Raw genomic sequence first — 25,605 nt, forward strand, 5'->3', positions numbered from 1 at the left:
GAAGGAAATCCTGCCATTTGCAACATGGATGAACCTGGAGAACATTATGCTAAGTGAAATAAGCCGGACATAGAAAGACAAATATTGCATGATCTCAGTTATATGTGGAATCTAAAAAAATAAAATTTAAAAAGCTGAACTTGTAGTAACAGAGAGTAGAGTGGCAGTTACCACAGGCTGGGGTATGGGGGGGAAAGGGGAAGGGAAAAAAAGGAGAGTGGTTGTTGCTAGGGTCTGGTGGGGAGGGGATCGTGGGGAGTTATTGTTTAATGGGTAGTTTTGGTTTTGCAAGATGAAAAGAGTTCTGGAGATGGATGGTGGTGATGGTTGCAGTTATGAATGTGCTTAATACCACTCAAGTGTACACATAAAAATGCTTAAGATAGTAAATTTTATGTTACATGTATTTTACCACAATAACAAAATTGGAAAAATAAACACTGTAAAAAATAAATAAAAATTGCTTGCAAATTATCTAAGATTAAAAAAAGCACAAAGAAACTTCAGGCAACAAGGCTTCCAAGCTTCTAAGAGATTTTACAATAGCATCTAGTAGCAAAAATGTGTTTTTTCTTTCGGAGGATGGCGTGATTTTGAACTCCTCATAATTAGATGGGCATTTTCTAGTGATAGTTTACCATGTATCAACTCTGGAAGAACATAATATTAAATTAAAATATACTTTTAAAACCCTAGGCTGGAAACAAGCATCATATTTATATTATTTGATTTCATCAAATAATATAACTTTAAATATATTAACTTTATATAATTAACTTTAAATATATTAACAAGCCTGAGTTGAATCCCTTTAAAGAGACTTTAATGAGTGGAAATAGTTAAATAAAGTCTCTTTTATTATATATGTTATATGTACATGTTGTGTGTGTGTGTTTACATTGTTATATGAATGACTGACATAATAGCAGCATTTGAAGATCAATCAGCCTAGCATTACAAAAGAATAATTTAGATTTTATAATTCAACATACTCCCCCACCACACACATAGAAATATTAGTATGTGATAGTAGTTTTGTTTTATGATGTCCATATATAAAATACTATCAGAAATACTGATTTTTTAGGTTGTTCCCCCAATTGATTAGATTATAGAAAACTATCTGAGGTTGGAAAACAAATTTGCAGATTTAAATATTGATGAATAATGCTTTTGAGAACACTAGGTTTCCAATTACTAGAAACAAAATAAATAACTACAATAACTGGGCAAAAGCCTCCCCACTTCAAAAATGAACAAAGAAATGGGCATAATTTCTTAAATCTTGGATGCCATCAATTCTAAGTTGTATTATTTTAGGTATTACTAAGAAAGAAAACACACTGTTAAATATGACACACTGTTGATTGTAAGATACATACTGGTTTAGGTACATTCAAATGTGGAAAGTGTGCCACTTGGAATGAAGGGAATAATTCATGAAGTCCTTTAGACATAATTTATAATGCAAAGGAGACAAAATCCTCAAGCACTACTCACTAAGGATTATTTTACGAACACATCACATTCCAGTAAGATTTTACTTATGCATGACTAATGGAGCATTTCCATTTCCAAGAATTCACAGATTTCTGAGTGCCTTTCTATATGGCTTACCACTCAAACACTGAGCTACCCGATGACCCTATTTATTTTCCCTTAAAATGATGCTTTAAAGGGTAGTGACTGTAGCCACCTTCGATACTTCCTGCATTTACCATGACTCAGCGCTGTTGGGGCACCTGACATGGATTATCTCACTTGATGCTTACAGCAAGCTTATAAGGTATGTATCAAGATGATTCTTTTCATACAGGTGAGGAAACTGAGGCCCAGGAAGCTACGTGGCTTCCTGCTAGCTTCCTGGGGTCACTGCTAGTAGGCAGGGAAGGTGGGAACCATACCCGGTGCTGGTAACCTCAGCACTCCTGTCATCTGGGTTTGGACTCCCACCCACCTCTACATCGTCTCCAGGTATTTAAAGGTTTTGATTGTTAAGACGCAATATAAGAACCTGAGAGTCCCCAAGTTTATTTTTATTTATTTATTTTTTAAAGATTTTATTTATTTGACAGAGAGAGACACAGCGAGAGAGGGAACACAAGCAGGGAGAGTGGGAGGGGGAGAAGCAGGCTTCCCGCTGAGCAGGGAGCCCGATGCGGGGCTCGATCCCAGGACCCTGGGATCACGACCTGAGCTGAAGGCAGAAGCTTAACGACTGAGCCACCCAGGCGCCCCCCCCAAGTTTATTGCTGAAATGGTTCAAACTGCCTTTTCCATTCCCTTTCTTCGTTATCCATTCTACTCCTCATCCATTTGTTCTACAAAAGATAAGAACTCTCTGGAGTCTCTCAGAACAGGAGGCAATCTAGCGAAGTCTCCACTTCTGAGGGCAGCTTGAGACCAGACTGCCCCCATTCACCACCCCCATCTTGGGGCTTTCCACCCAGCCCAGGTTCTGAGGGGCCCGGGATGCATGCAGCACAGTAGCTAGCATAGAGCAGATATGTAATCGATGCTAGGTAAGCAAAGATTCTATGCATTGTTTATGGAATTTATACTCTCAAGCTTACTTTAAATACATACGAGTCACCCAAATCAGGCTATTAGCTAGCAAAATATTCAGGGTAAATTAAGAGAAAAAGCAAGCTATGACCCAATCTGAATAACATGAGCCCATTTAAAAAATATTTTAGGGTGCCTGGGTGGCTCAGTTGGTTAAGCGACTGCCTTCGGCTCAGGTCATGATCCTGGAGTCCCGGGATCGAGTCCCGCATCGGGCTCCCTGCTCGGCAGGGAGTCTGCTTCTCCCTCTGACCCTCCCCCCTCTTGTGCTCTCTCTCTCTCTCAAATAAATAAAAAAAATCTTAAAAAAAAAAAATATTTTATATGCACTGAGAAAAAAGAGAAGGATACACATTTAAAAAATAAATCTTAGTATCAATTTCTGAGTGGCTGGAAGCAGTATGCACTTTATATTTTCTTTGTACTTTTCTGTGTTCTGCAATATGTATAGAGTACAGCTGACTCTTGAGCAAAGGTGGGGTTAGGGGCACTAACCCCTCCGCACAGTCAAAAATTCAAGTGTAACTTTTGACTCCTCAAAACTTAACTACTAATGGTCTATTAATGACCAGAAACCTCACCGATAACATGATCAGTCAATTAACAGATATCTTGTGTCTTATATGTATTCTATACATATTCTTAAAATAAAGTAAGAGAACTAGAGAAAAGAAAATGTTACTACGAAAATCATAAGGAAAATACATACAGTACTGTATATATTGAAAAAAGTCCACGTATAAGTGGACCCATGCGGTTCAAACCGTAAGAGTCAACTGTGTATGTAATCAAGGGAAATCCCCAAGGACAGTTTAATTAACTTGTGTCTGGCACTTGCATTTGAAGGTTTGTTATTTTTGTACTCACATCACGACTTCAAAGGAAATGAGTTCAAAATTGGCAGTTTTAACCTGATGGACTCAGAAATTTGCCTAAAACAAACCTCTACAGAAAATCCTAAACATCTACAGAAAATGCACTTTCTGACCCATACTTTCCTTTGGTTTCAGCTAAACAGGGAGATGCCTTCCCTTCTCCGATGGGTAACACTGTCTCAAGAATGACAACAAGTAAATAAGCACAGATCCCTGGCCCTGAGTAAATGAAAGCACAGACAGGTTACAGGGGCCCAAGCCAGGAGTTGGCTTCTCCTTGACTGAGAACACGATCCAAACTGGCTCAGGTACCAGACTTAGCCGTGAGGCCACAGAGGGGAGGTGGCAGGTTCCTGGCCTGAGGGAAACCTGGTCTAGCCACAAAATCTACCTAGCATCTGGCTGCTCATTCTAACAAGGATCTCATTGGTGGGCTGGCCCAAGAGCGACACTGGAAAAGCAATTGGAAATACAAAGCAGGAGTGCGGGAACCGTCCTGAGACCCAGAGCTTGGGTGGTCCTGTTTCCAGGACGGAAGAATGATGAGAAGTTGGGCTGATCATTTAACTTCCATGGGTTGGAAGATGTGATACCCAACGTCCTTTCCTGAGCTTCTATTCTGTGACTGAGTGATTTCCTGGCTTCGGTCTCGAATAACTTCTCTGGACAGAAGCCTGGAAAATCGGTCTATTTATGTCTTGGCACCATGACTCAGGTGTCACATATGCCATGCATGTGTTTCTCCTTTCACTTTTATACCTCGGAGTATCTATTTTCACGGGGAGAAAGAGGATCTACATGGAGAATCAGACTCTCTATTCCGTAGACTTTTTCTTTTTGCCTAAACTTTTCGAACCCACAATGTGAGGCTCTGGTCCAGGTAAGATGGGCTAGATTGGATTTTTTTTGTACTGTCTCTGATGTATCATCTGTAAATGCTTCTTTACCTAAATATCTTTAATGACTTATAATTTAACACTCTTACAATTACTTCTAGATGGAGAAAAACAGTTTCTCAAGAAGTGCCTGTTGACATTTGACATCTGAAAGGAATTTGCAGTTGGTCTCAGTTGTAAGGAAAATAGCACCTACTCAAATGCCTTCCCCCGGCTCTCACTGCAAAATGAAATGTTTCAAGAAAGATCTGATTGTCTGTTTTCCTGGATCAGACAACATTCGTAAAGTACTGAATTTTCAAGAGGAAGGCCTAGAGCTAATATTATCAAGGTTGAAAAACCAGACCTACCTTGTCACTTAGCTTGAGAAAAGCAGATGAAATAGTTTAGAAACCTACTAGAGAAGTCTGGCCCTTGGTCAAGGGGGGAGAATTGTCACAGATCTGGTAGGAAGGGGCCGGCCAGCATGGGGCCCTGCATGACATCACCTGGGTCGAGCTGGTGAGCGGGAGCTGGTCAGCAGGGTCTGGGTGGCAGAGGGAAGCCAGAATTGGGAAAGAGGGAATAACAGGAGGAGCAGAAAGAGCTGAGGAAGCACCACAGGAACATCTGCAGGGCAATCATCTTCTGGAAAAAGCTGTTCACATCTGCATGTGTCTTAGTGAATTACAGCGGGGAAGACTGACAAGCTGAGCTGGACGATGACAAGAAATTCATCCCATTTGTTTGAAATTCACAGCTGTGCAAGACGGCGATTTTGATGATCTTGCTTTAACCTGAGAAACTTTATACCTACCACTTTTCGGGGCTTCTGAACAATATATCGTAACTTTCTCCCATTTGTTGTATGACCATATTAAAAATAACTTAAGGGCACCTCTGCCTGGGAGTCTGACAAGTGCTCTCGAGACAGGAATTCTCACACTAACCATCAGATGCATATACTATTATTATCTTTGTCTTTAATATAAACTGAGGCTCGGGTGGGGTTAGATCTTTGACCTACTGCATGGAGTACTCTAGGTACTTTAGGAAAGGCTCATTTTTGGTACCACAGAGGAAAAAAGAGATTCAAATACAAATACAACTCACAGCGGATCAAGAAAACACTTGGACTAGTTTTGAGGGAGACATAAATATCTCTCTGTAGGTTACTGAGCAGGATACATTCATCATCAGCTAAGAAGAATTTCCAACTTATTTTCTAATCCTGGATTCCTGGATTTGTGCTATGACAGGATTTTCTTACAGAAGCCAATATTTTAAAAATGCAAAGTAAAACAAAAAGGTGTTAGGTTTCTGCTGGGAACTATCTCAGGGATAACCAGGTCAGGCCTCGGGAGACAGGATCCCTCTGCTTGGGAGTATGTAGCATCCTAGTCGCCCTCATCCCCTCTTAGCCCTGTGACCCCCTCTTGGAATCTTCTTGTGGCTTCCTCACCACCGTCCAAGCCTTTGCTTCTGCTATTCCCAACATGCAGAATAGACTGCTCCATTCCAACGCAAATCCCACACTTAAGGTCAAGTTTCAAAACCACATCCCACACAAAACCTTTCCCACTAACTCCAACCTATAATGATCTTACCTGTTCTCTGCAATCCTATATCCCTCTAGTCTTCTGACCCTATTATCTTGCACTTAATTAAATTTTATTTTATATACTTTTCTGGTTGCTTTATGAAAACTGCCCTCCTGGCAAGTTTATGAGGTTTTTTTGTTTTGTTTTCGATTTCAAAAATGGGGCAGAGAGTAGTCCTTAACTCATGCTTACTGGTTAACAGGCAGCCGTCGGCAAGACAACTGCTGTCAGAGTGTCATTTACCTTAAAGATGATTCTGCTGAGGACGATCTGGAGTTTGCTGGTATCAACAGATACAGCCAAAGTATTAAAAAAAATAATAACAAGCCTACCTTAATTGAGGATCCATTTCTAAAGTGAGAGAGCAATGGTCCCAAGAGTTTTCAATGAGAAAGGTGAGGTAGAAAGAAACCAAAGAGAGGACGTAATATCGCACAAAAGTGGTCGTGCTGGCCCCAGAGGCTTACGCCCCAACCTCAGCCTGTCCCCCATTCCTGGAGTCTTGCCGTCACCCTCCTCTGCCGCTCTGCCTCACGGTCTGAATGAACGCTCCTGCCTACAGCCGCCATCGCCCTGGACAACGGTGACATTTTGGTGGTGGGGGAGGCTACTCCTCTGTAAAGAGTGTATCTGTTGGGAATGCAATTTTTGGAAGAAAGACACCATTTAAAAAGAACACTATTCCTTTGACAGCCCTGCAGAATGGGGCAAATGAATGAGAAAACGGCACATTGAGTCCAAGCTGGTCTTAGGCCCTGGGAGGTGCTGAGGTGCAGACCCCCTGTTTTAGGCTGGTCCCCCTATTTTGCCATGACCAATTCATTCCACCCCTTCAACAGGAGGACACTGGCTATAACACAGTCAAGAAATGCTTTTCTTGGAATATGGGGAAGGAAGTAAAATGAGGAGTAGGTTTATTGGGAGAAGAGATTCTTTTCGAAGGACTCTTGGGATAACACCTTCGGAATGGAAAACTTTTGGTGTCCTCAGTTGTAAGTGAGTATGAAGGCTGTTTTAATAATGAGCCAACATTTTGTGTAGTATAGCCAACCACCTTGGCTTAGAGTCTAACAGATATATACAGGCAGTTACCTACTCAGAAAATATGTCATAGTCCCTGCCATAGTTGAGTCAAGAGCCTGAAGTACTGAGCCAGGGTAAATAAAGGCTACTTCCTATTCAGAACCACTAGGGCTTCTGAACTAGAAATTGCTCCAAACTAGGCAGTGTTTCTTTCTTTCTTTTTTTTTTTCCTTCTCTTTTTTTAAAGATTTATTTATTTGAGAGAGAGAGAGAGAGCACGTATGGGCGGGGCAGAGGAAGAAGGAGAAAGAATCTCAAGCAGACTCCATGCTGAGCACGGAGCCCGATGCAGGGCTCGATCTCATGACCCTGAGATCACGACCTGAGCCGAAACCAAGAGTCGGACACTTAACCGACTATGCCACCCAGGCGCCCCCAAACTAGGCAGTTTTTTCAAATAAGAGATATATAAAGGAAGAGACCTCCAGGCTTTTCCAAGAGTTTGGACCTGCATCTTGAGACTGCCCAGGATCAGGCGGGTTCAGGGGAAGAAAGTCTGCCAGGCCACCTTTTGTTTGGCGTTTTTCTTGTTACACTCTATACATTTCTGAGGTAACATGATTTCTTTCAGATCATCCAATTTTGCTTCTCTTAAAACAAGATACTTTTGGGGATAGGCAATCAATGTGAAATATTTCAATCCATTTTCTCTTAGCCTTTAGGTAGCTTAACTACTATTAAAGTGGAAAATACCTGTCATTAAAAAGAGAACAGGCTATTCTTGTAAAAAATTTGCTCATTGTAAAAATAAGAATATGACTCATTATCAAGAATGAGTATATTTTTAAAGGGAGGCTATACTGCTCTAAAACCAAACCAACCCCCTTTTCTTCTGTTTTAGGAGTCTTCTGCTTAAATGCCACAGGTAACCAGCTTTTTTTCCCCAAAGGGTTAAAAACTTAGAACAAGAGAGATTAAATAGTTGGTTTAGGAAGTTTAGGCATTATACTAACTAGGACTTCTATCAGGAATAAAATCTATTCATCCAAGGGTAGGGTTTCCCCCAAACTCAAACAACAAAATGGTCAGAGGGCAGAACTGGTGAGAGATAGAAAGTAGACACATGCCTGATAGCACAGCCCTCAGGATTTGTTCTTATAATTAATCTGCTGGGCCTAAGTAAGCCCTGTGCACCTCTATTATGTGGCAAGTGTCGTGGGATAAGCATGGCACCAACACTGTTGCTTTTCCAAAGTATAATGAGAAAGAGCTGTGCTCAACAGTACGTGCAAAGGGCCTGTGACCCTAGTAGTCACACTGAGTCATGGAAAGGTATTGATAAGGGAACTTAAGAAATGCTTATTATTAAGTCTGGCAAAAGACAAATAAGAACATAACTACCAACTGTTCCAGAAAAGCAATTCTAGCACTGTAAGGTCTAATTATAGAAACTTCTAATTTAAAATTAAGAGCATATGTTGACTCTACCAATAAAGTTCTCATGCTAGTAGCAAAACTCAATATTTCATCTTATGATAATTAGTGAAAACTCTTCCAGAGATGATAACATTTATGCAAATGAAAAGTGAAATTAAATTCCACGTTGAGAGACTTGGCATTTGCCTGGATCACAAAACTTTGCTCCTGGAGACCAGTAAATATGTTACCATGGTGAGGAAATTATTTTGGTTTATTCCACTTTGAAACTCCTTCATAGGACTTGAGCACCATGGGGAATAATTACCTCCTCTCAACTCCTCTGAGAAAACACATTTTATTCCTCAAAAGACAAATCCCAGAATGAAACTGGACCATTATCTTACACCATATACAAAAATAAATTCAAAATGGATTAGGGGCTTAAATGTAATACTGAAAACCATAAAATATTAGAAGAAATTACAGGCAGTAAGTTCTTTGACATTTGTCTTAGGAGTATTTGCTTGGACCAGTCTCCTCAGGCTAAGGTAACAAAAGCTAAAACTGAAAAAAGGGGGATTACATCAAAGGGCAAAGCTTTTGTACAGCAAAGGAAACCATCAACAAATGAAAAGGCAACCTACTGAATGGGAGAAGATATTTGTAAGTCATACATCTGATACGGGGTTATTACCTGAAATATATAAAGAACTTACATGACTTAATATAAAAAAAACCATTAAAGATGGGCAGAGGACTTGAATAGATACTTTCCCAAAGAAGACCTACAGATGGCCAACCCGCACATGAAAAGATGCTCAACATCACTCATCATCAGGGAAATGCAAATCAAATCACAATGAGATTGTGACGGACTCCTGTCAGATTGGCTACTATCAAAAAGACAAAAAATAAGAGTTGGCAAGGGTGTAGAGAAAAGGGAAACCTTGTGCACTGTTGATGGGAATGCAAATGGTACAGCTACTGTGGAAAACAGGATAGAAAATTAAAAATAGAACTATCTCATGATCTAACAATTCCACTTCTGGATATGTATCCAAAGAAAATGAAAACACCAATTCAAAGACATATATGCATCCCTATGTTCATTGCAGCATGATTTGCAATAGCCAAGATATGTGACAATGGACAGCTACATGTTCACTGATAGATGAATGGATAAATACGATGTGGTATGTATGTGTGTATATATATATATATATACACACACACACACACACAACAGAGTATCACTTAGCCATGAAAAAGGAGATCTTGCCATTTGTGACAACATAGATGGACCTAGAGGGTAATATGCTAAGTGAAGTAAGTCAGACAGAGAAAGACAAATACTATATGTGAATCGAAAAAACAAAACAAGCGAAAAACAAAACAGACTCATAGACAATGGAAACAAACTCTTTGTTACTAGAGGGGCGTGGGGTTTGCAGACAGGCAAAAATCATTAAAGGGGATAAAGAGATACAAGCTCCCAGTTATAAAATAAATAAGTCATGGGGATATAATGTACAGATACGGAATATAGTTAATATTATAATAACTTTGTATGGTGGTGGATGGTAACTAGACTTATTGTGGGGATCATTCGTAATGTGTAAAAATATCGAATCACTATGATGTACACCAGAAATTAACAGGATATGATATGTCAAGTATACTACAATTAGAAAAAAGATAAGAGATAAGAAGGTATCTCCAGAGATAAGAAAAATAAGATCCAGTCCACTGGTGAGTTTGGCTAGCTGGGTTTTCTAACTCAGCCTTGGAGCTAGGAGACAAGTTCCCTTCTGGGTCAAAACTTCCTAGGCTCTGGGGGTAGAATCGTGACAGTTTCCCCCATCCTTTGTAATTCCAATCCAAACGCTATCAATGAAAACTGGAGAAATCAGCGTATGGTGAAGATGAACGAGGCTGTGCAGAGTCCAGCTTGCATCCTAAAACGTGGGCTGTGTCTGTGGCCATGGAAGTTTGGGTCTGAGCCACAAAACCAGCATGAGCCCTTCTGGTGAGAGATCTAAGAAAGTGGAATCTTCCTGACTCCATTTTACATCCCAAACCAGCAAACAGAATAGAATATTGAGTTTTCTCTTCTGCTGTTGTTGAATCACCCTACATTTTTCAGCTTGGCTATTCAATAGTTGCTTCCAATTGCTCTGAATTTAAGGGGCTAAGCTAAGAAAACATTTTATTGCTTTTAATGTTTTTGGGTTTTTTTGTTTGTTTGTTTTTAAGCTAGTAAGATAGATACCCTTTTATACATATTGTCAAGGATGGAAAGCCAGGTTCTTAGGGCACAAGTCATTTTCACACTGTATTAACAAGTCTGATGGGGAACAAATGGTGAGGGGGGGAAGGTATTTTAGAGATGTATTTATTTTTCTATAACACTAGATACCAAGAATGTGAAGACAAAAAAAGTTTCTCTTATTCATAAGTGATAATACAACTTCTATTATACCCCATTGTTAGGGTTGAATTGTGTCTCCCCACAGCACTCCAAATTCATATGTTGAAGTCCTAACTCCTAGTACCTCAGAATGGGACCTTCCTTGGAAAGCGTATCATTGCAGATATAATGGTTACGTTAGGTGCAGTCATCCTGGAGTGGAGTGGGCCCCTAATCCAGGATGACTGGTGTCCTTATAGAAAGGGGAGACTTGGACACAGACAAGTACACAGATGGAAGACCATGTGAAAAAGAAGGCAGAGATCAGGGGGATGCTTCCACAAGCCAAGGAATGCCAGAGACTGCTAGCTAACCGCCAGACACTAGTGGAGAGGCGTGGAAAAGAGTCTCCCCCACAGCCAATAGAAGGAACCCCTCTCAATACCTTGATTTTGGACTTCTGGCCAGCACGACAATGAGACAATTCATTTCTGATGGTTAAGCCACTCCGTTGGTGATACTTTGTCATGGCAGCCTTAGCAAAATAATATACCCACAGGGAGAGAAATGACGGTTATCAAGACCTACTTCTTTTTAAAAACAGATTCTTTCACAGTGGAATTATCCCCAAAAGGAAAAGAAAAGTATGTTCTTACTCTCAGTTCTTGGGGAACAGAATCTGGCTTCTTTATGTTGATCTCAATGCTACTGTTGCCCTGTTTGAGCTCCACTGGGGACCCACGCACTCTGGCCACACCTTCAAACATCTGGGATTTTGTTAATGAGGAGGCAGGTGCCACCATGGGACATTCTTTCTCCTTCTCCTTCTTGTCACCATGAACCGTTTCTCCATTCATGCTGACCTTCCCATCTACCTATAAGAAACACAAGGAACAAAAATCACATGCTATTTCCCAAAGGACGACTATAACAAAACAACACATTTAGAGTCACAGTTAAACATTATCATTTATTAATCACAGTCCAGCAAAAAATAAGGGCTCTTTTATGCTTCCATCGGTTCTAGAAATTAGGGATCCTATAAATGACCTCTCGGAGGGCCTCTTTAAAAGGTCATCAATCTTCTCAGGCCCCTTCACTTTGGATTAAATTTCATGTTCACCTTACTTGGCATGTGCTCTTATTTTAAAGTGTAGACTCAGAAACTAATAATACACTATATGTTAATTTATTTTAAATAAAATTAAAAAAATAAAGTGTAGAAAATCAAGGAATTTTAAGTATAACCACATACTTGGGTTGTAGTACTTCTTCATTTAAATTCTGAATGCTATTCCACAATTTTGAGATTTTTCTTTTCTGGCTAGCCTGTAAATTAGGTGGAACATATCTCAGATCAGGAATCTTTTGCAGCTTATCCCGTGGTAAGGGGGCAATGCATACATTTTTGCAAGCTAACATGGAGGGCCTCTGGCCTGATGTTATGCTATATCACAATAAATTCTTATTTCCAGGTAATTTTACAATCCCAATTTTTTCAAGAAAAAAGGTCAGACACATTAAAATATTTTTGTTTTGTACCCATGTCTAGGGAAGGTGGTAAAAGAAAGAAAGGAGGAGTAGAAATGGTGGTTAGTTAGTCTGGCTTATTGAACGGCATCTAGAACTCTCTGTCTTGAAGTCTGAGGCAATGTATACAGTGGTTATAGGAGGAAGCTCAGAGAGCCTCGGATTCAATCCTGGCTCTACCATTTAAAAACCACATAATCTTCAACAAGTGTCTTATCCTCTGGGCTCAGGTTCCCCAACCACCAAGTTTATAATCACTGCATCTCCCTGATAGTGCTGTGGGGGGATTTTATGGATTAACATATGTACAGAGCTTAGAACAGTATCTGGCACATTTTATGTATGTAAATATTAGCTATTAGTATTATGAGACTTTCTAAAATCCTTCAAAAGGAATCATGGAAGGCCAGATATCAGTTATATCTACCTTAAGCTGTGGCTTACAGAATTTATTGTCTGTGATCCATAGGAAAGAAACTTAAATCGCAACTGAGCACACCCACGTAAATATAGCTGAAATAGGAGTTTTGCAAAACAATATTTACTTTATTATGTGTGAGGTACCAGACTTTTTTTTCCCTTGTATTTTACTTTATTTAAAAAAAATGCTGATACCAAGCTGCTAAACTGATTTCATAACCCGGCAACAGGTAGCAATTCTCACTTTGAAAAACACTGCCTTAGGGGCGCCTGGGTGGCTCAGTCGGTTAAGTGTCTGCCTTCAGTTCAGGTCATGATCCCAGGGTCCTGGGATCGAGCCCCGCGTCAGGCTTCCTGCTCAGCGGGGAGCCTGCTTCTCCCTCTCCCCACTGCTTGTGCTCTCTCTCACTACCTCTCTCTCTCTCAAATAAATAAAATCTTAAAAAAAGAGAAAAACACTGCCTTAAACTATTTCATTTGATTTTCCTTTACTCTTAATTCTGTTGTCCTGGGAAACTAAGTCTATATTCTCTGTCTCCCTCACTCCACTGTCCTCCCCATGAGAAAACACACACACATACACACAGACACACACACACCCCTCATAGTTTCTGTCTTGGCATTATCTGGTAACAACTTTTCCACATACTACCTTTGACCATAACGGGGTCCACCCACTCAGTGATGGGTCCGTGAATGGAGCTGATAACCATCAACGCCTGTGATGAGTCAAGGGCTCATTAGTGGTCCAGAGTGAACCCCAGCTCTAAAAAGATCTCTACTCAGGTTCTTCTCCGCACCCCTCCATGAATGCTCTTAGTGACGCCTGTTACACTGTTTTGCCACAGCGGTGAGAGACAGGGTTTCCTCAGGGCCAAAGTCTTGCCATCAAGTCATCTGTCATAATTCTTCTGTTTAAATGATCACCTTGCACTATTTATATAAAGGAGGGGAAGTGGACATCTGGATTATCTGATCAGATGCCTCAGATACCAAGTTAAGTAAACTGTATTCCCTACCCCCATTGTGGGCCACCTCAACATCAAACCTTCCTTCATGAAACATTACAGACGGTTCTCGGTCATGGGCCCTAGGTGAAGGAGAGCTGGTGCCGTACTAGGTGGGATACTGGGCATGTCTGGGCACATGCTTATCTACGTGTGAGCCTGCATGATGCGTAGCTCATTTTCTCAGGAAAAATTCATGTATTTATTCGATAAGAACTTACTGAGTGCCTACTATGTGCTGGGCACCTACGCCAGGCTCCCAGGACAAAGCTGTGAACAACAAAGACACAGCCCCAGCCCTTCGAGGGACATACATCTCAACTCAACCCAGATGAGATGTCCAGGACACTCTTCTTTTGTTCTATCGAAGCCTAAGGCACAGACTTTTAAGATCCATTCCGAGTTATTTAAGCAACAGTCAGAAAGTGTATATACAGTTTGGTTCCCTCTGAAATTCAATAGGAAGATACATGACATCCCATTGCTCAATTAGTTTAGCCAAGCAAACTTTCTTTATAGTCATGTGCCCATGTCTCCTGCTGATGAATTCCACCTCTGTCTTCTATTAAGAACCCATGTGGTGTGCAGGGACAACGAGAACTGAGTTTTCTTTGTAGTCAAAAGAGCTTAAGCCAAAGAACGAGTGCTGCCTCGTGGTGTGAGGGAAAACACTGGAATGTGAGCAAGCAAAAAGATGTTTGGTTGTCATAGGTTCTTTGGTTCTGGAACATTACTTTACATATTCATTGGCAGGAAACAATCCAGTTTCTTTCCCTTTTAAAAATATTTTTAAAACTCCCTCTCATCTGAGAATCAAGTACATCCCATGTTCCTGTGTGTTTCTTGTATTATTCCATTTTTGCAATTGTAGCATCTTTTTGGATATGATGTCAAATTCTTTAAAAAGAAGAGGTGGCTGCATATCCTTCTACCTAAACCAAAGGCAATTACAATTTTGTTTTGAGGAGTTTGCTATACCTCCACAGAGCCGGAGATCCCCAGGGTTTTACTAAATTAAGGGTTGGTTAGAACTACTGTAGAGAGACCACGCCATTCTATCAAACTGGGAAATAAACCTCACTCCTTTAACTATTTGCAAACCAAATCCCCTGAGACATAAACTTCACAATCGTAAATGGTTATACATTTCACTCTTGTTTGATAAACATAATTGCATCTTCTCAGGGCAAGATGCTTCTTTCCACTGATTACCTGGGGTTCAGTTTTGGTTCTCCTCTTAAGGAATGCGTCCTACCTTAAAGGTCTTCAGAACCTCTTGAGAGGTCTTGGGCTGGGAGTAAGGCTTGGGTGTCAGCATAGGCACTGCTTTGGGGGTGACGGTTTTGCTTGGAGACCCACTGCCTGCTGACATGCTGGTATCCAGAACGCTGGTCTGAGCGATGGTGGTCTCCACGGTGGCAGTGAATTTGGGTGGGGGCAGTGATTGTCGCCGCAGGTACTTCATGGGGCTAGGGTCGTTCAGGAAGGGGGTTAAGTTTGGCTCTGTGGAATGGCTTCTTTCCAGAATTTTTGGCATCTCCAAGCGTTCGAGAACAGCCTCACTGATGGTGAACCTCTCGATGTACTGTTGAAGGATCCCCTCCGCCTCCTCCTGGGACCGTGCGCTCTTATAGGCCTCATGCAACTCCCTCTCTCTCCGCTCTCTAAAGGATGGGCATGGGAGGGAAAGCAATCACAGAGTCAACAGTCACAAAAATCGCAAAGAAGACCTCGGCAGAAGCCAAGGCTGAGCTGACGGGGGGAGCCCAGGGAGTGTGTAATATGGGCGTCAGAACCCTTGTGATAACTGATGATTTTTAGAAAAAGCACATCTAGACATCATTGTACATGTAAAAGACAACAACAGAAAGGACTCACTTTTCTTGAACAATTTCTCTGTAGGTTTTGATGCTTTTCCTTCGTTCACTTGTTCTGTCCTCTCCAGCCAGTAACTTCTCCATTTTCTTCCTTTCTTCCTCTTTCTTGATTAAGTCCTGAGAAGCACTTCTTCTACGGCTCTTCCAACGAGCCAGGTCCTAGGGGGGTGGGGGACAAGGGGTCGACAGAGCATACAATTCTGTTTCTACTCTTCAGAGTTGAGTGAGCACTGACTGTGGGCCCAGCACGATGCGAGGCCATTCCCACTCAATCCCGCGTAAAGTCTGGTGGGAACAGGAATGCCTCAAAGGCAGGAAACATTCAGATATGGCCACATTCTCCATAGCAGGCCAGCACATTCATTTAAACACGGTAATATGAACTATGCAAGCATATCTCACGTCAGCTGCTAAATTTTAAAGTATTGCTTCACAGGGTATGGTAAGAAACTTCATTTTTTCCAATTTATGACCTGCACACTGTGAATGGACTTGCTGACAACAGAATGGTAGGAATCAACCACAGACAGACACAGTTTCCTCAGGGAAGGAACAAAAGGCAGAAATAAGGACGTCCAGGACGCTGGAGTCAGGCGGGTGGGATTGCAGCTGTGGGAAAGGATCTCAGCACTACCTTTTCCATGCTTTGGAATCTCAGGCATGTTTGTCAGCCTCTCTACACCTCAGTTTGCTGATCCCTAAAATAAGGATGACAATGACATGTCCTCTTCCCAGCCTACCGTGAGAGTTAAATGACATAGTGCATATGAGGTGCCAGCCATATCGTAAGTGCTCGATAAATGGCAGACCCGATTATTACTACATTTCATAGACGTTAACTTTTTTGGCTGATGGTACAGTCAAGGCCGCAACGGCTACCTCAGAGAGCTCTGTGAGGACCACAGGAAAGAATCCATGCTCCCTCCCGTCATCCCCATCTTCAAGCTCTTCCCTGCCCTGGCTCTTCGCTCTCAGCACACAATCACATGGCCCTCCTCAGGCCACAGAGACCTCCTTCCCTGGTTCTCACCCTGGCTCCCTTACTCACTAGCTGTGAGACTCTGGGCGAGTTACTTAGCTGTTCTGGGACTCATCTGTGGAGCGGAGGATGATACTAGTTGCTAGCTCACTGAGTTACTAAGGAAACGGAAGAAATCCTACATGCAAGGCAGTTAGAACAGTGTCTGTGACCGGTACGCTTTCGATGTTGGCGATTACTGTTGCCATCAACAGCATGATTACCCATTTCAATAGATCATCTCGAAAGACAGTGCATCTTCTATTCTACATCCCATGCCAGGTGCCTCCCTCCTGCACCACCCCCTCCCTCTGTGGCCAACCTTCTAGCAGGGGGCTTGCCCAATACATGTCTGCGTCCTTCACTCTTCACCTTTCATGTTGTCATTAACCTTCCTTTAATTCCCACACTTCCTGTGTCCCTGTTTGAAATCCCCGAAGGCCTCCCTTCCCCTGCCTAGCTTTCGAGTCCAAGTCTACCCGCCCCACCTGACTTCCTGCTCCAAGGGGGCTCTAACCCATGGTGCAGGGCAGCCTCCCCGCTGCCCCTGGCCTTGGCCGGCACTCACATCTTGCCATTTGTCGTCCTCTTCCCGCAGCTGGTTATTTATCAGCTGCAGCTGCTCCTGGCGGGCCCTGCTGTGTGGCTGCACCGTGGCCTCCTCCTCACACCGCATGTCAAACATACTCGTGCTCCTGAGTGTGGAGAGAGAACAGACAAAAATGGACCGGTGCCCGGGATGTGTCTGCGCGTTCTGCCGCGTGGGGGCGCTACCGCGCTGGCAAAAGTGCCCCTTTTCCCTCCGCAGCTCAAGACAGCAGCGCGACGCGGCGTGTTGCGATTCCCCCAGCCCGCAGCGGGCATGCTAGCGCCCCCACCTCTTCTCCTTTTAACCCCCAAAGCCGAAATGTGACCATCTTTGCCTTCAGGGGTGGCTGCAGCAAGTCAATATAATTTTATACGTAGGTGCCAAAACATTACGGAAGAGCTAGAAAAAGGTATTTGGAGCTCTGGGCTCTTCTCGATTGGAAATGGATTAGGAAACAAAATGAAGAGAATTAAATAATGTGGGGAGAATGTATGGGCAAGGAGGGTGGCATTCCATGAAGCAAAACGTTCTTACAGTAAATGCTTGCGTAAAGAGCTGTCTTACGTGCTTTCTACATTAAGGCAATTTCTCCACTTCCAAAAAAATCATCTAGCCTCAAGTCTAAGACACCCAACTTTTCATATTGAAGTTTCTGAATTGTGGATGCATCTAAGAGCTATGCATTACTGATTCATATATTTGATGTGATTATTTCTATTTCCTGTAAAAATGTCTATAAATTGGTAGTGCAGTTGATAGCATCCAGGAATCAAGAAAATAAGGTATTTTATCATAAGATTAAGGAATAAAACATATAAATCAGTATATACTTTGTATCTTAATATTCTCACAAGCATTATACCTTATTTTTGTCAGGATACTTCTGAATTTACTCTTTTACAAGACAAAGGATAGGGAAAGCAATTTTTTAAGGCCTTAGGCTATACATATTATTGATATGTTCTATAGGAGCTTATTAAATGTTGGGCAAGACCATAGGGCCTCTTCTTACGGTGCTTACATAGACCTTTGTTACAGCAAAAGCTGAAGCAGCAAGATGAAAACAGAAATAAAAACCAAAGCAAAATCCTCCCTTTTTTTCTCCTCTCAAAGAAATGAGCCCTGGGACCAAGTGGGTTACATAGTCCAAAATCAAGAAATGGAGGTTCACTGTTAAACTCTCAGAAGACTATGACAGTCCATTTTTGAAGCCAGCTTAACACAAAGAAAAAGAAAAGCCATGCACTTAGACTCCACTTAATTCTAGACATCATCGGTGATGTCCAAAATAGTTCTCCCCACGGCCAGCCAATCAACAGCAATAGTGCTCCTGGATGCCAGTCGGGTCCTGAGCAGACAGCGCTCTGGAAGGGGAAGCCAGATCCTCAATGCTATGGCTGCCCACTTTCATTCCGATGCATTCAAAATGAAGCTGCATGGATCTGTTGGGTTCCTCTTCCTTCTCTCTAGGTGTTGGACTATTTAAGTCTGACCTAAGAGAGCTGAAACTGAAGATTGTACTTGCAATCTGTCTTCCCCAAGAGTATTCAAATACTCTGACTACACAGGACTTTTACCTGAGGCTTCTATTGGCACAAATATGGCAAACCACCATGGGGAGCTGCCTCTGTGTACTCAGTGGATGGTGCAGCTACGTCTTCTAGAAAGATAAACTGCAGTCCTCCAAGGGGGGAGGGGCTGCAGTTTTTCATTTATTTTAGACTATTTATTAAGGTTGTTTAAGAAAGATTTGGGAATTTGCAGAGGTAGGTAGAAAAGCCTAACCTCGTGTTTTTTGTTTTTTTAAGCATCATGGATGAAAAATCACTTAAGTAGGCTTTCCAGAAAGAGACTGAAGTTCATTCTATTCTTCTGGAACCCCAGGAAAAATGGCAGTCTTCTCCAAGATTTGGGATTTGGTTACATCACTCAGAAAAGAATGGGAGCAAGGCCTTGAGAACTGCCTTCTTCTGTCCTGCGGTCCTATCTCTGTTCCCACCGTGAAGTTCTAATGACCCCAGCCCAAATGTGGCCAAAATCTGGTTAGTGAAATAAAAAGAGAAACTCCGGTTTGCCCTCCCATATACCAGGAAGTACTATTTTTCCCCAGAGTTGTTTTGTTTTGTTTTAAAGAAATTCCAGCCAACTGGCCAAAAAAGAAATAACTGAACTATGAGCCATATCTTTATGCCACTTCAAAAAAAAGGAACTAGGCAAGTTGAAAAATGATAATACTAGACAGAAAATGGGCTGAGTCACCATTCAGAAAATGTCCCTTACTTCAGAGGTTGGACTCAGCCTCCAAAATGAAGAAGTGTGTGTTTAGGGGCAGGGTGGGGAATCCTGGAGGAGCCCAGGCTCCAGAATATTAAGGTGACTCGCACTAAACATCTGCTCTCAGCCCACGCCTTGTGCTGTTGGGACAAGGGTCCCCGGCTGCCGAGCCCCAGAGTCTCTCATGGTGGTGGGTTGGCATCTTGGAGGGCCAGGATGAAATCACCTCCAGGGGAGCCTGGAAACTGTTTCGGGGCCAGGTCAAAGGTGAGGGAATTAGGAATAAAACAGCCTCCAACTCTCACCGTGCGCAGGCTCTGTTGGTGGGGAGAGCCTTGGGACAGGAGGAGCGTGCACGTGAAGAAAAGGGCAAGAAGGTGAAACTACATCTACGGAAACATTTGGCTAGGTGGGAGGCGGAAATCTCTGTTTGCCTGTGTGGTAGGTCTGCCCCTGACCTGTATTTTCCTTAAAGGGCACATCTTTTTTTGATTGGGCTGTATTTTAAGAATGTGCCAGTTCTGAGTAAATAGAGCCTGTGCCAATAATTACCTTTAACGATTTTGAAAAAGGGAGAGAGTGGGGGAAGAAACTAAACATATAATATCTATTTAAAAATGAAACTCCCCATATAAACTTTGCATTTTGCTCCCCACAGGGCTTCATGCAAGTTGTGTCTACTCCCAAGGAGGAGATTCGGCACTTTGGATACTCCTAGAGAAGATCTCTGGAAAAGAAGCTCCTTTCATTCTTCTTAGTCCATGAGGTTGCTTTTTGTAAATTTAGGGCAGAGAAGAGAGTCCCCACCTCCGCCACCTTGAAAAAAATCATTCACTTTTCCCGTAGGTGAGGTTTCATATTCAGGAACAAGTAAGATTCAAACGCTCTTTACCGTAGCTTCCTTTCTTCCACCTTTTGGGATTTCCCAGAGATCCGTCTTAGGCAAACTGCACAGCGGCCTTGCATTGAGGAAGGATAAATCCAACCCATCAAAATGTTTTTGCTAACCAAATCAAAGTTTTGCCTATTCATCTTTGATCATCTTCCTTTCAGTGCATGTTAAATATTGCCACTGCAGATTTTCAGTGTAATAACCAGGGCTCAATTTTATAGACAACTCCATGCAGTCAGTCAAGCTCAAGGGGATCTTGGTTTTGAGACATGACTGTTCTGCACGACAGGCCACGAAGCAATCACAGATCGCACAATGGGAACGGATCCTGGCACCCGAGGCAGCCCGCTTAGTGCTAGGACAAACCAAGCTGACATCTTGAACACAGACGTGGAAAAGGTACTGGAAACAGTAATTTGGGGGCCCAATCTCCTTGTCATTGGGGGCAATGAGTTTTGTGTTTTGCACCCTTATTTAGATGCCTCACTGGGTGACTTAAATGTCTTAGGCCAGTGTGTGCTCTTCTGATGGCCCAGACTCCCACCAGCGCACAGACTGTTTGTCACAGAGGAGAGACATCAGGCTCAGCAGGCCACTGACGCTGGAATTAGATATTAATTATGTTTCTCAAAACACAGATTTTACTCAACTCTGAGAAAGCTAGTATTGTGCATAGAAAATGTTTGCCTTGGATATCTGCTTCAGAATGCTCTGCAGATGGGAAATCCATTTCTGAAACGGAGTTAATGTGGTCACAAATGGGAGAGTGGTGGCTTCTTCTCAAATTTGGATGTGAGGCGGAGGTAGGGAATGAATCTCTGAGAGGAGTGGAAAGTAAGGAGCCGGAAGAGGAAGCCCAAGTCATGTTTGACATCTTGACCCCTTGCTATGCCACAGAACTTGAACGCAACCCCAACGTTCCGGTCGTGAGCATCCCACAGTTTACATTACTCCAACCTGGGAGGAACTTGGGCTTCTGAATCTATAATTAGTGGTTCAGGATTTGTTTTCTTAGCTCAAAAAAAAAAATAGGGCCATGAGAATGGCTTGCTTCATTGTTAACTCCAAGCCCTAACCTACCAAGAATTAAATGCAAAACGCAGAATAATTCTGTGGTTCAGAAGGGGTACCAACATCCAGACAGTCAGACCAGCCTCCCCATGCCACATCTATGAAAAGCAAATGTTAAGTTTAAGCAGCAGCTGTGTATTAGAATCATGCTCGAGTTACTCTTTCATTCATCTCTCCAGCACAGAACATATGTTCTGCATTCCAACTTCAAGCGCTTTTCCGAGGCTGAGTCAGTGAGCTGCTCAGTTCACTGCTGCATCAGTTGCATTTCAATTAGTGGTAAGTATGGGAAGCATGCAGTTCAAGCTAGTCATTAATGGATTCCTACAAACACAAGACAACTTACTCTGCGTCATCAGACACAGGAGTTCTCGGACCGTATCTACAAGACCAAATACAAAATTAGAGGATGGGCAAGACAGAAGGTTAGCTCTGTAACCAAGCTGGCAATAAACATAACCGGTGACATATTTGTGTGCCAAACCTTTTTTGCCGATCACACTGGAAGAGAAGCGTCGTTACACAATTAGCAATATTTATTAACTGCTGGAAATGAGGGAACAGTCTTGACGTTGCTAAAGAACGCAAAACATGTTTTTAAAACACAGAGGAGAGATGAAAATAATCCCCATGCTACCCACAAAAAAAAGAGTCTGTTCAATATAAACACAAGAAGGCTTAGGTGCAACCCACAATGTTTAGAGAAGGCAGTTTAAGAAGGAAAAAAAAAAAAAAAAAGCCAAACCTGTATTATGGTCGTTCACAAACAGTTAAACCGTTCTTGCCTTTATGTTTGGCAGTAATGGGCTGTAATGGACACCCAACATAGAAGCACACGCTTACTGACCCTTTCCCTGATGTGTTAATGCTTTTGCACAAATGACATCAAAGAGCGTTTCTGCAGTTTTCTGAAAGCAAACCAGAGCTCCAACCAGAACCCCAATCAGTGCCTTCCGCATGCATTTGACAAAAACCACAATTCCTAGAAAACTGGCAGCCTTAATCAAAGCCAGACTTGAATAATATTCCGTAACTTGAAAAACCAAAGTTTTCCTTTTTACAGTCTTTTATATTCTTCTGATTATTCAGATCTACAAAGTTGTACCTTCTGCAGTATAGACACTTTAAATTTTAATGCATCTGATAAAGCAAAGAAAAAGGTTAAATTAGAAAAAAGAAATTAGGACATTACAAGGGCATATTTTAAAGCACAGTTTAAAAAAGCAGCTTCCACAAATGACTATCTCTTCGGCAAAGGGAAATGTTAAGAGAAGGTTCTTACCTATGCCCTCAAACGCCGTTCATCTCTGCACTCTGATGGTGGACAAAGAATTATTTGAGTAAAGAAAAAAGGTCCTGCTTTCAGTTTCCAGCAAATTAAATTTTGTGGTTTTCAGCAAAAATTACCTAGTCTCGTGTTCAGTTTCATAACAGTTTATGGGGAAAAGAGTCATTTCTAGAGATGTCTTCCTGTAATCTTAGGGAAAACACCCTGGAATGCATGGGTGCACACATACCCACCCTTCTCTCTTACCTGCTCTTATCATTCTAGAACAGTCTGCATTCATGCATTCATTAATAATTGTTTTCGTTCACAGTGAAGGCAACCAAACCAGTGCAAGACCCAAAGTCTCTGCTGAAATGGCCCAAAGGTTTGTGGATATTTCTCTTCTGGCAGTAAGACTCATTTTCTGTTTCTCCAGGGGATAGTTTCAGAAGGGGATAAAGTTTAACCTAATACACTCAATTTTCTAAAAAACACGACTACATTTGGAATCAATGACCAATGGTCAAGGGAGAGTGCATGAGCAGTTAGTTCTGAAGACTGGATCAGTGTTTGTCAGTTAATAGGCCTATTGGAATAGGCTTATTCAAATCCAGTGTTTTCTAAATTATCTATGGAAGAGAGCAGAGAAGTTATGCCTAGTTAACCTAGAAATAATCAACTCATAGTTAGTACGTGTTTTGTGTCTCTATCCGAATATTTTTGTTAATGTTTTATTGAAGTAGAATATATATACAGAAGGGGCACCTGCCAGACACATATCCCTCAATGAATCCGCACAACCCAGACATACCCAGAGCTTAGTGTCGAGTGTTTCGTACTATATAAATGGATCCATATAGTATGTATTCTTCCGAGTTTGGCTCCTTTAGCCCATTTTGTTGATGAGATTCAGCTACGTGTTGTCACATGTAAGATATATTTGAATTTAGATTGCTTCTACACAAAATACTTAACAGCATTTCATGGAAATCTCTGCCAACAAATGTAGATTTACACTAAAGTGTAAGCTCCATGAGGGCAGGGATTTTTCTTTTTGGGTTCCCTGAATAGTGACCAGACAAGGCCCTCAATAAGTATTTACTGAGTACTTACTGGATGCTCTGGAAATTGAAAAGAATAGCTTAGTCTCTGGAGATAGCCTTCATTTACCCTTCTACTATATATACACTTATGGACTTAAGGAATTTCCTCCTAATTCATTAAGATTTAAGAGGGCATCAATTTAAGCAGACCTGCCTTTGCAGTTAGGGAGAAGATAATTAGAGCTTGGGCTTCAAATGACTTTCTCTGTTGTCCTATGGGAAACTAAAAAGTAAAGGTAAGTTAAAAAATCACTAATAAGGAGATTTTTTTAAAAATGCCAAGTAGGTGAGTCAACAGGTACAAAATTGGCCAGACAAATCACAGTTGGTGTAAGCATCCCACCAGAAAGAAAAAAAAAAAGAAATGAAAAAGCAATGAATAAAGTTTAATTGTGAGGGTAGGGATATTTAGAAAGATAAAGAGAATATTCTATGCATCTATTTCATGTATGTGACTTTCAGCACTAATAAAGCATTTTAGGATCAATAATTAGCTGGTTCTATACTTCCATATTGTGAACTGGCATAGCTTCATTTGAAGTGGGAGGGGAAAAAATGGGTTTCCTGCTCATTTAAAATTATCCCCTAGCTCCCAGTAATTACCCATAGTAATTACTCAATAAACAGTTGTGGAAAAGGAACATGAATTCCCAAGGTGTATGCTCATTCAGTCGCACAACTGACATGCAGTTCATGTGACCACATCTCCTTCTCCTCAAACTAGCCATTCATTCTCATTTGGATCTAAAGAGGCTTTTCTCTGAATCACTAATAGAGGGACAGATACAAGTGACAGGGAATTCATCAGACTGCCACCGTTCCCTCTAGTAACCTGTGCAGGCAACGTGTGGGAAGGGGACCATGGCTTTCTGCTCAGGCAGAGCTGGATCTGAATGTTGGACCTGTAATTACCAGCTGTGTGGACGTGGGCCTCCGTTTCCTAACTGCAAAATGCAGCTGAGAATTCTTCCTCTCAAAGGTCATGTGAGGAATAAGTCAATGGGAAAGCACCTAGAATGGGTAGGCAGCCATGGGCCCCTCTTCCTTCTTCCCTTTCACGCTAAGTTGCTTTAGAGCAGCGCATGACCCCAGGGCCACGCTGCATCAGGGCATCTGGAAAGTGAGTGAGGATGGTGGACTGGGCAGATCAGTCAGTCCCTCTGCCACGAACCAGCCCTGACCAGTGTGACCGGCCGGGACCCACGTGGGATCCACTCACCCTCTTCTCTCTCCATCGCCCTACCTGTGAATTGCCAGAAGGAGAGCTACAGGGAGAAGCCACCCTTTGAAAGGGCTACAAAGCACTCTGCACTATGAAGCAGAGCACAAATAGCGTCCTGAAACCAACGTTACAAAGAGGCTCTGCGAGAGTAGTAGTATGATGATTCAGAGAAATATAAAGCATAGATTAAATTCAGGTCATAAAGATAGCTAGGATCTTAGTTTTAAAATTTGGGTGTTACTTAAGGTTTTCCCTGCTCCCCATCCTACCCTCTGACCCGCTACTTTCAAGGTCCTTCGTGAAGTGGAACCTCATCACTTCCTGCTTTCTATGGATCCTGTAATTATGCAAAACACCTCTCACTCTTTTATTCTACTTAGATCTGGCAGACCACACTTTTAACAAAAATGTATCACTCTTATTAAATAGCAATAGAAGCCTCAACATACAGTACTTTTAACTACAAACTTCAGATTATTTCCTTACTCGTTCTTTTTTTTTTTTAAGATTTTTATTTATTTATTTGAGAGAGAGACAGAGATAGTGAGAGAGAGAGCACACGAGCAAGCA

The 25,605-nt window shown here is 41.9% G+C and overlaps 1 protein-coding gene across 15 annotated transcripts in view; it reads right to left on the reverse strand.

Annotated features, from left to right (window-relative positions):
• LIMCH1 (LIM and calponin homology domains 1) overlaps window positions 1–25,605 on the reverse strand; it is a 97,718-nt gene that overhangs the window by 41,711 nt on the left and 30,402 nt on the right. For 12 of the 15 annotated variants that reach the window (XM_081812998.1, XM_081812994.1, XM_081812995.1 and 9 more), the window contains 5 exons: window positions 21,790–21,825; window positions 17,186–17,312; window positions 15,601–15,758; window positions 14,978–15,386; window positions 11,422–11,640 (listed from right to left, as the gene is read on the reverse strand). In XM_081812998.1, coding sequence (XP_081669124.1) covers window positions 11,422–11,640; window positions 14,978–15,386; window positions 15,601–15,758; window positions 17,186–17,312; window positions 21,790–21,825 — 949 coding nt within the window. The remainder of the gene's footprint in view (window positions 1–11,421; window positions 11,641–14,977; window positions 15,387–15,600; window positions 15,759–17,185; window positions 17,313–21,789; window positions 21,826–25,605) is intronic. The other 3 variants (XM_081813008.1, XM_081813009.1, XM_081813004.1) reach the window with 1 other exon arrangement.

This window comes from Leptonychotes weddellii, chromosome 2, assembly GCF_054177405.1.
Source record: "Leptonychotes weddellii isolate Sample4059 chromosome 2, ASM5417740v2, whole genome shotgun sequence".
Taxonomy (NCBI): Eukaryota; Metazoa; Chordata; class Mammalia; order Carnivora; family Phocidae; genus Leptonychotes; species Leptonychotes weddellii.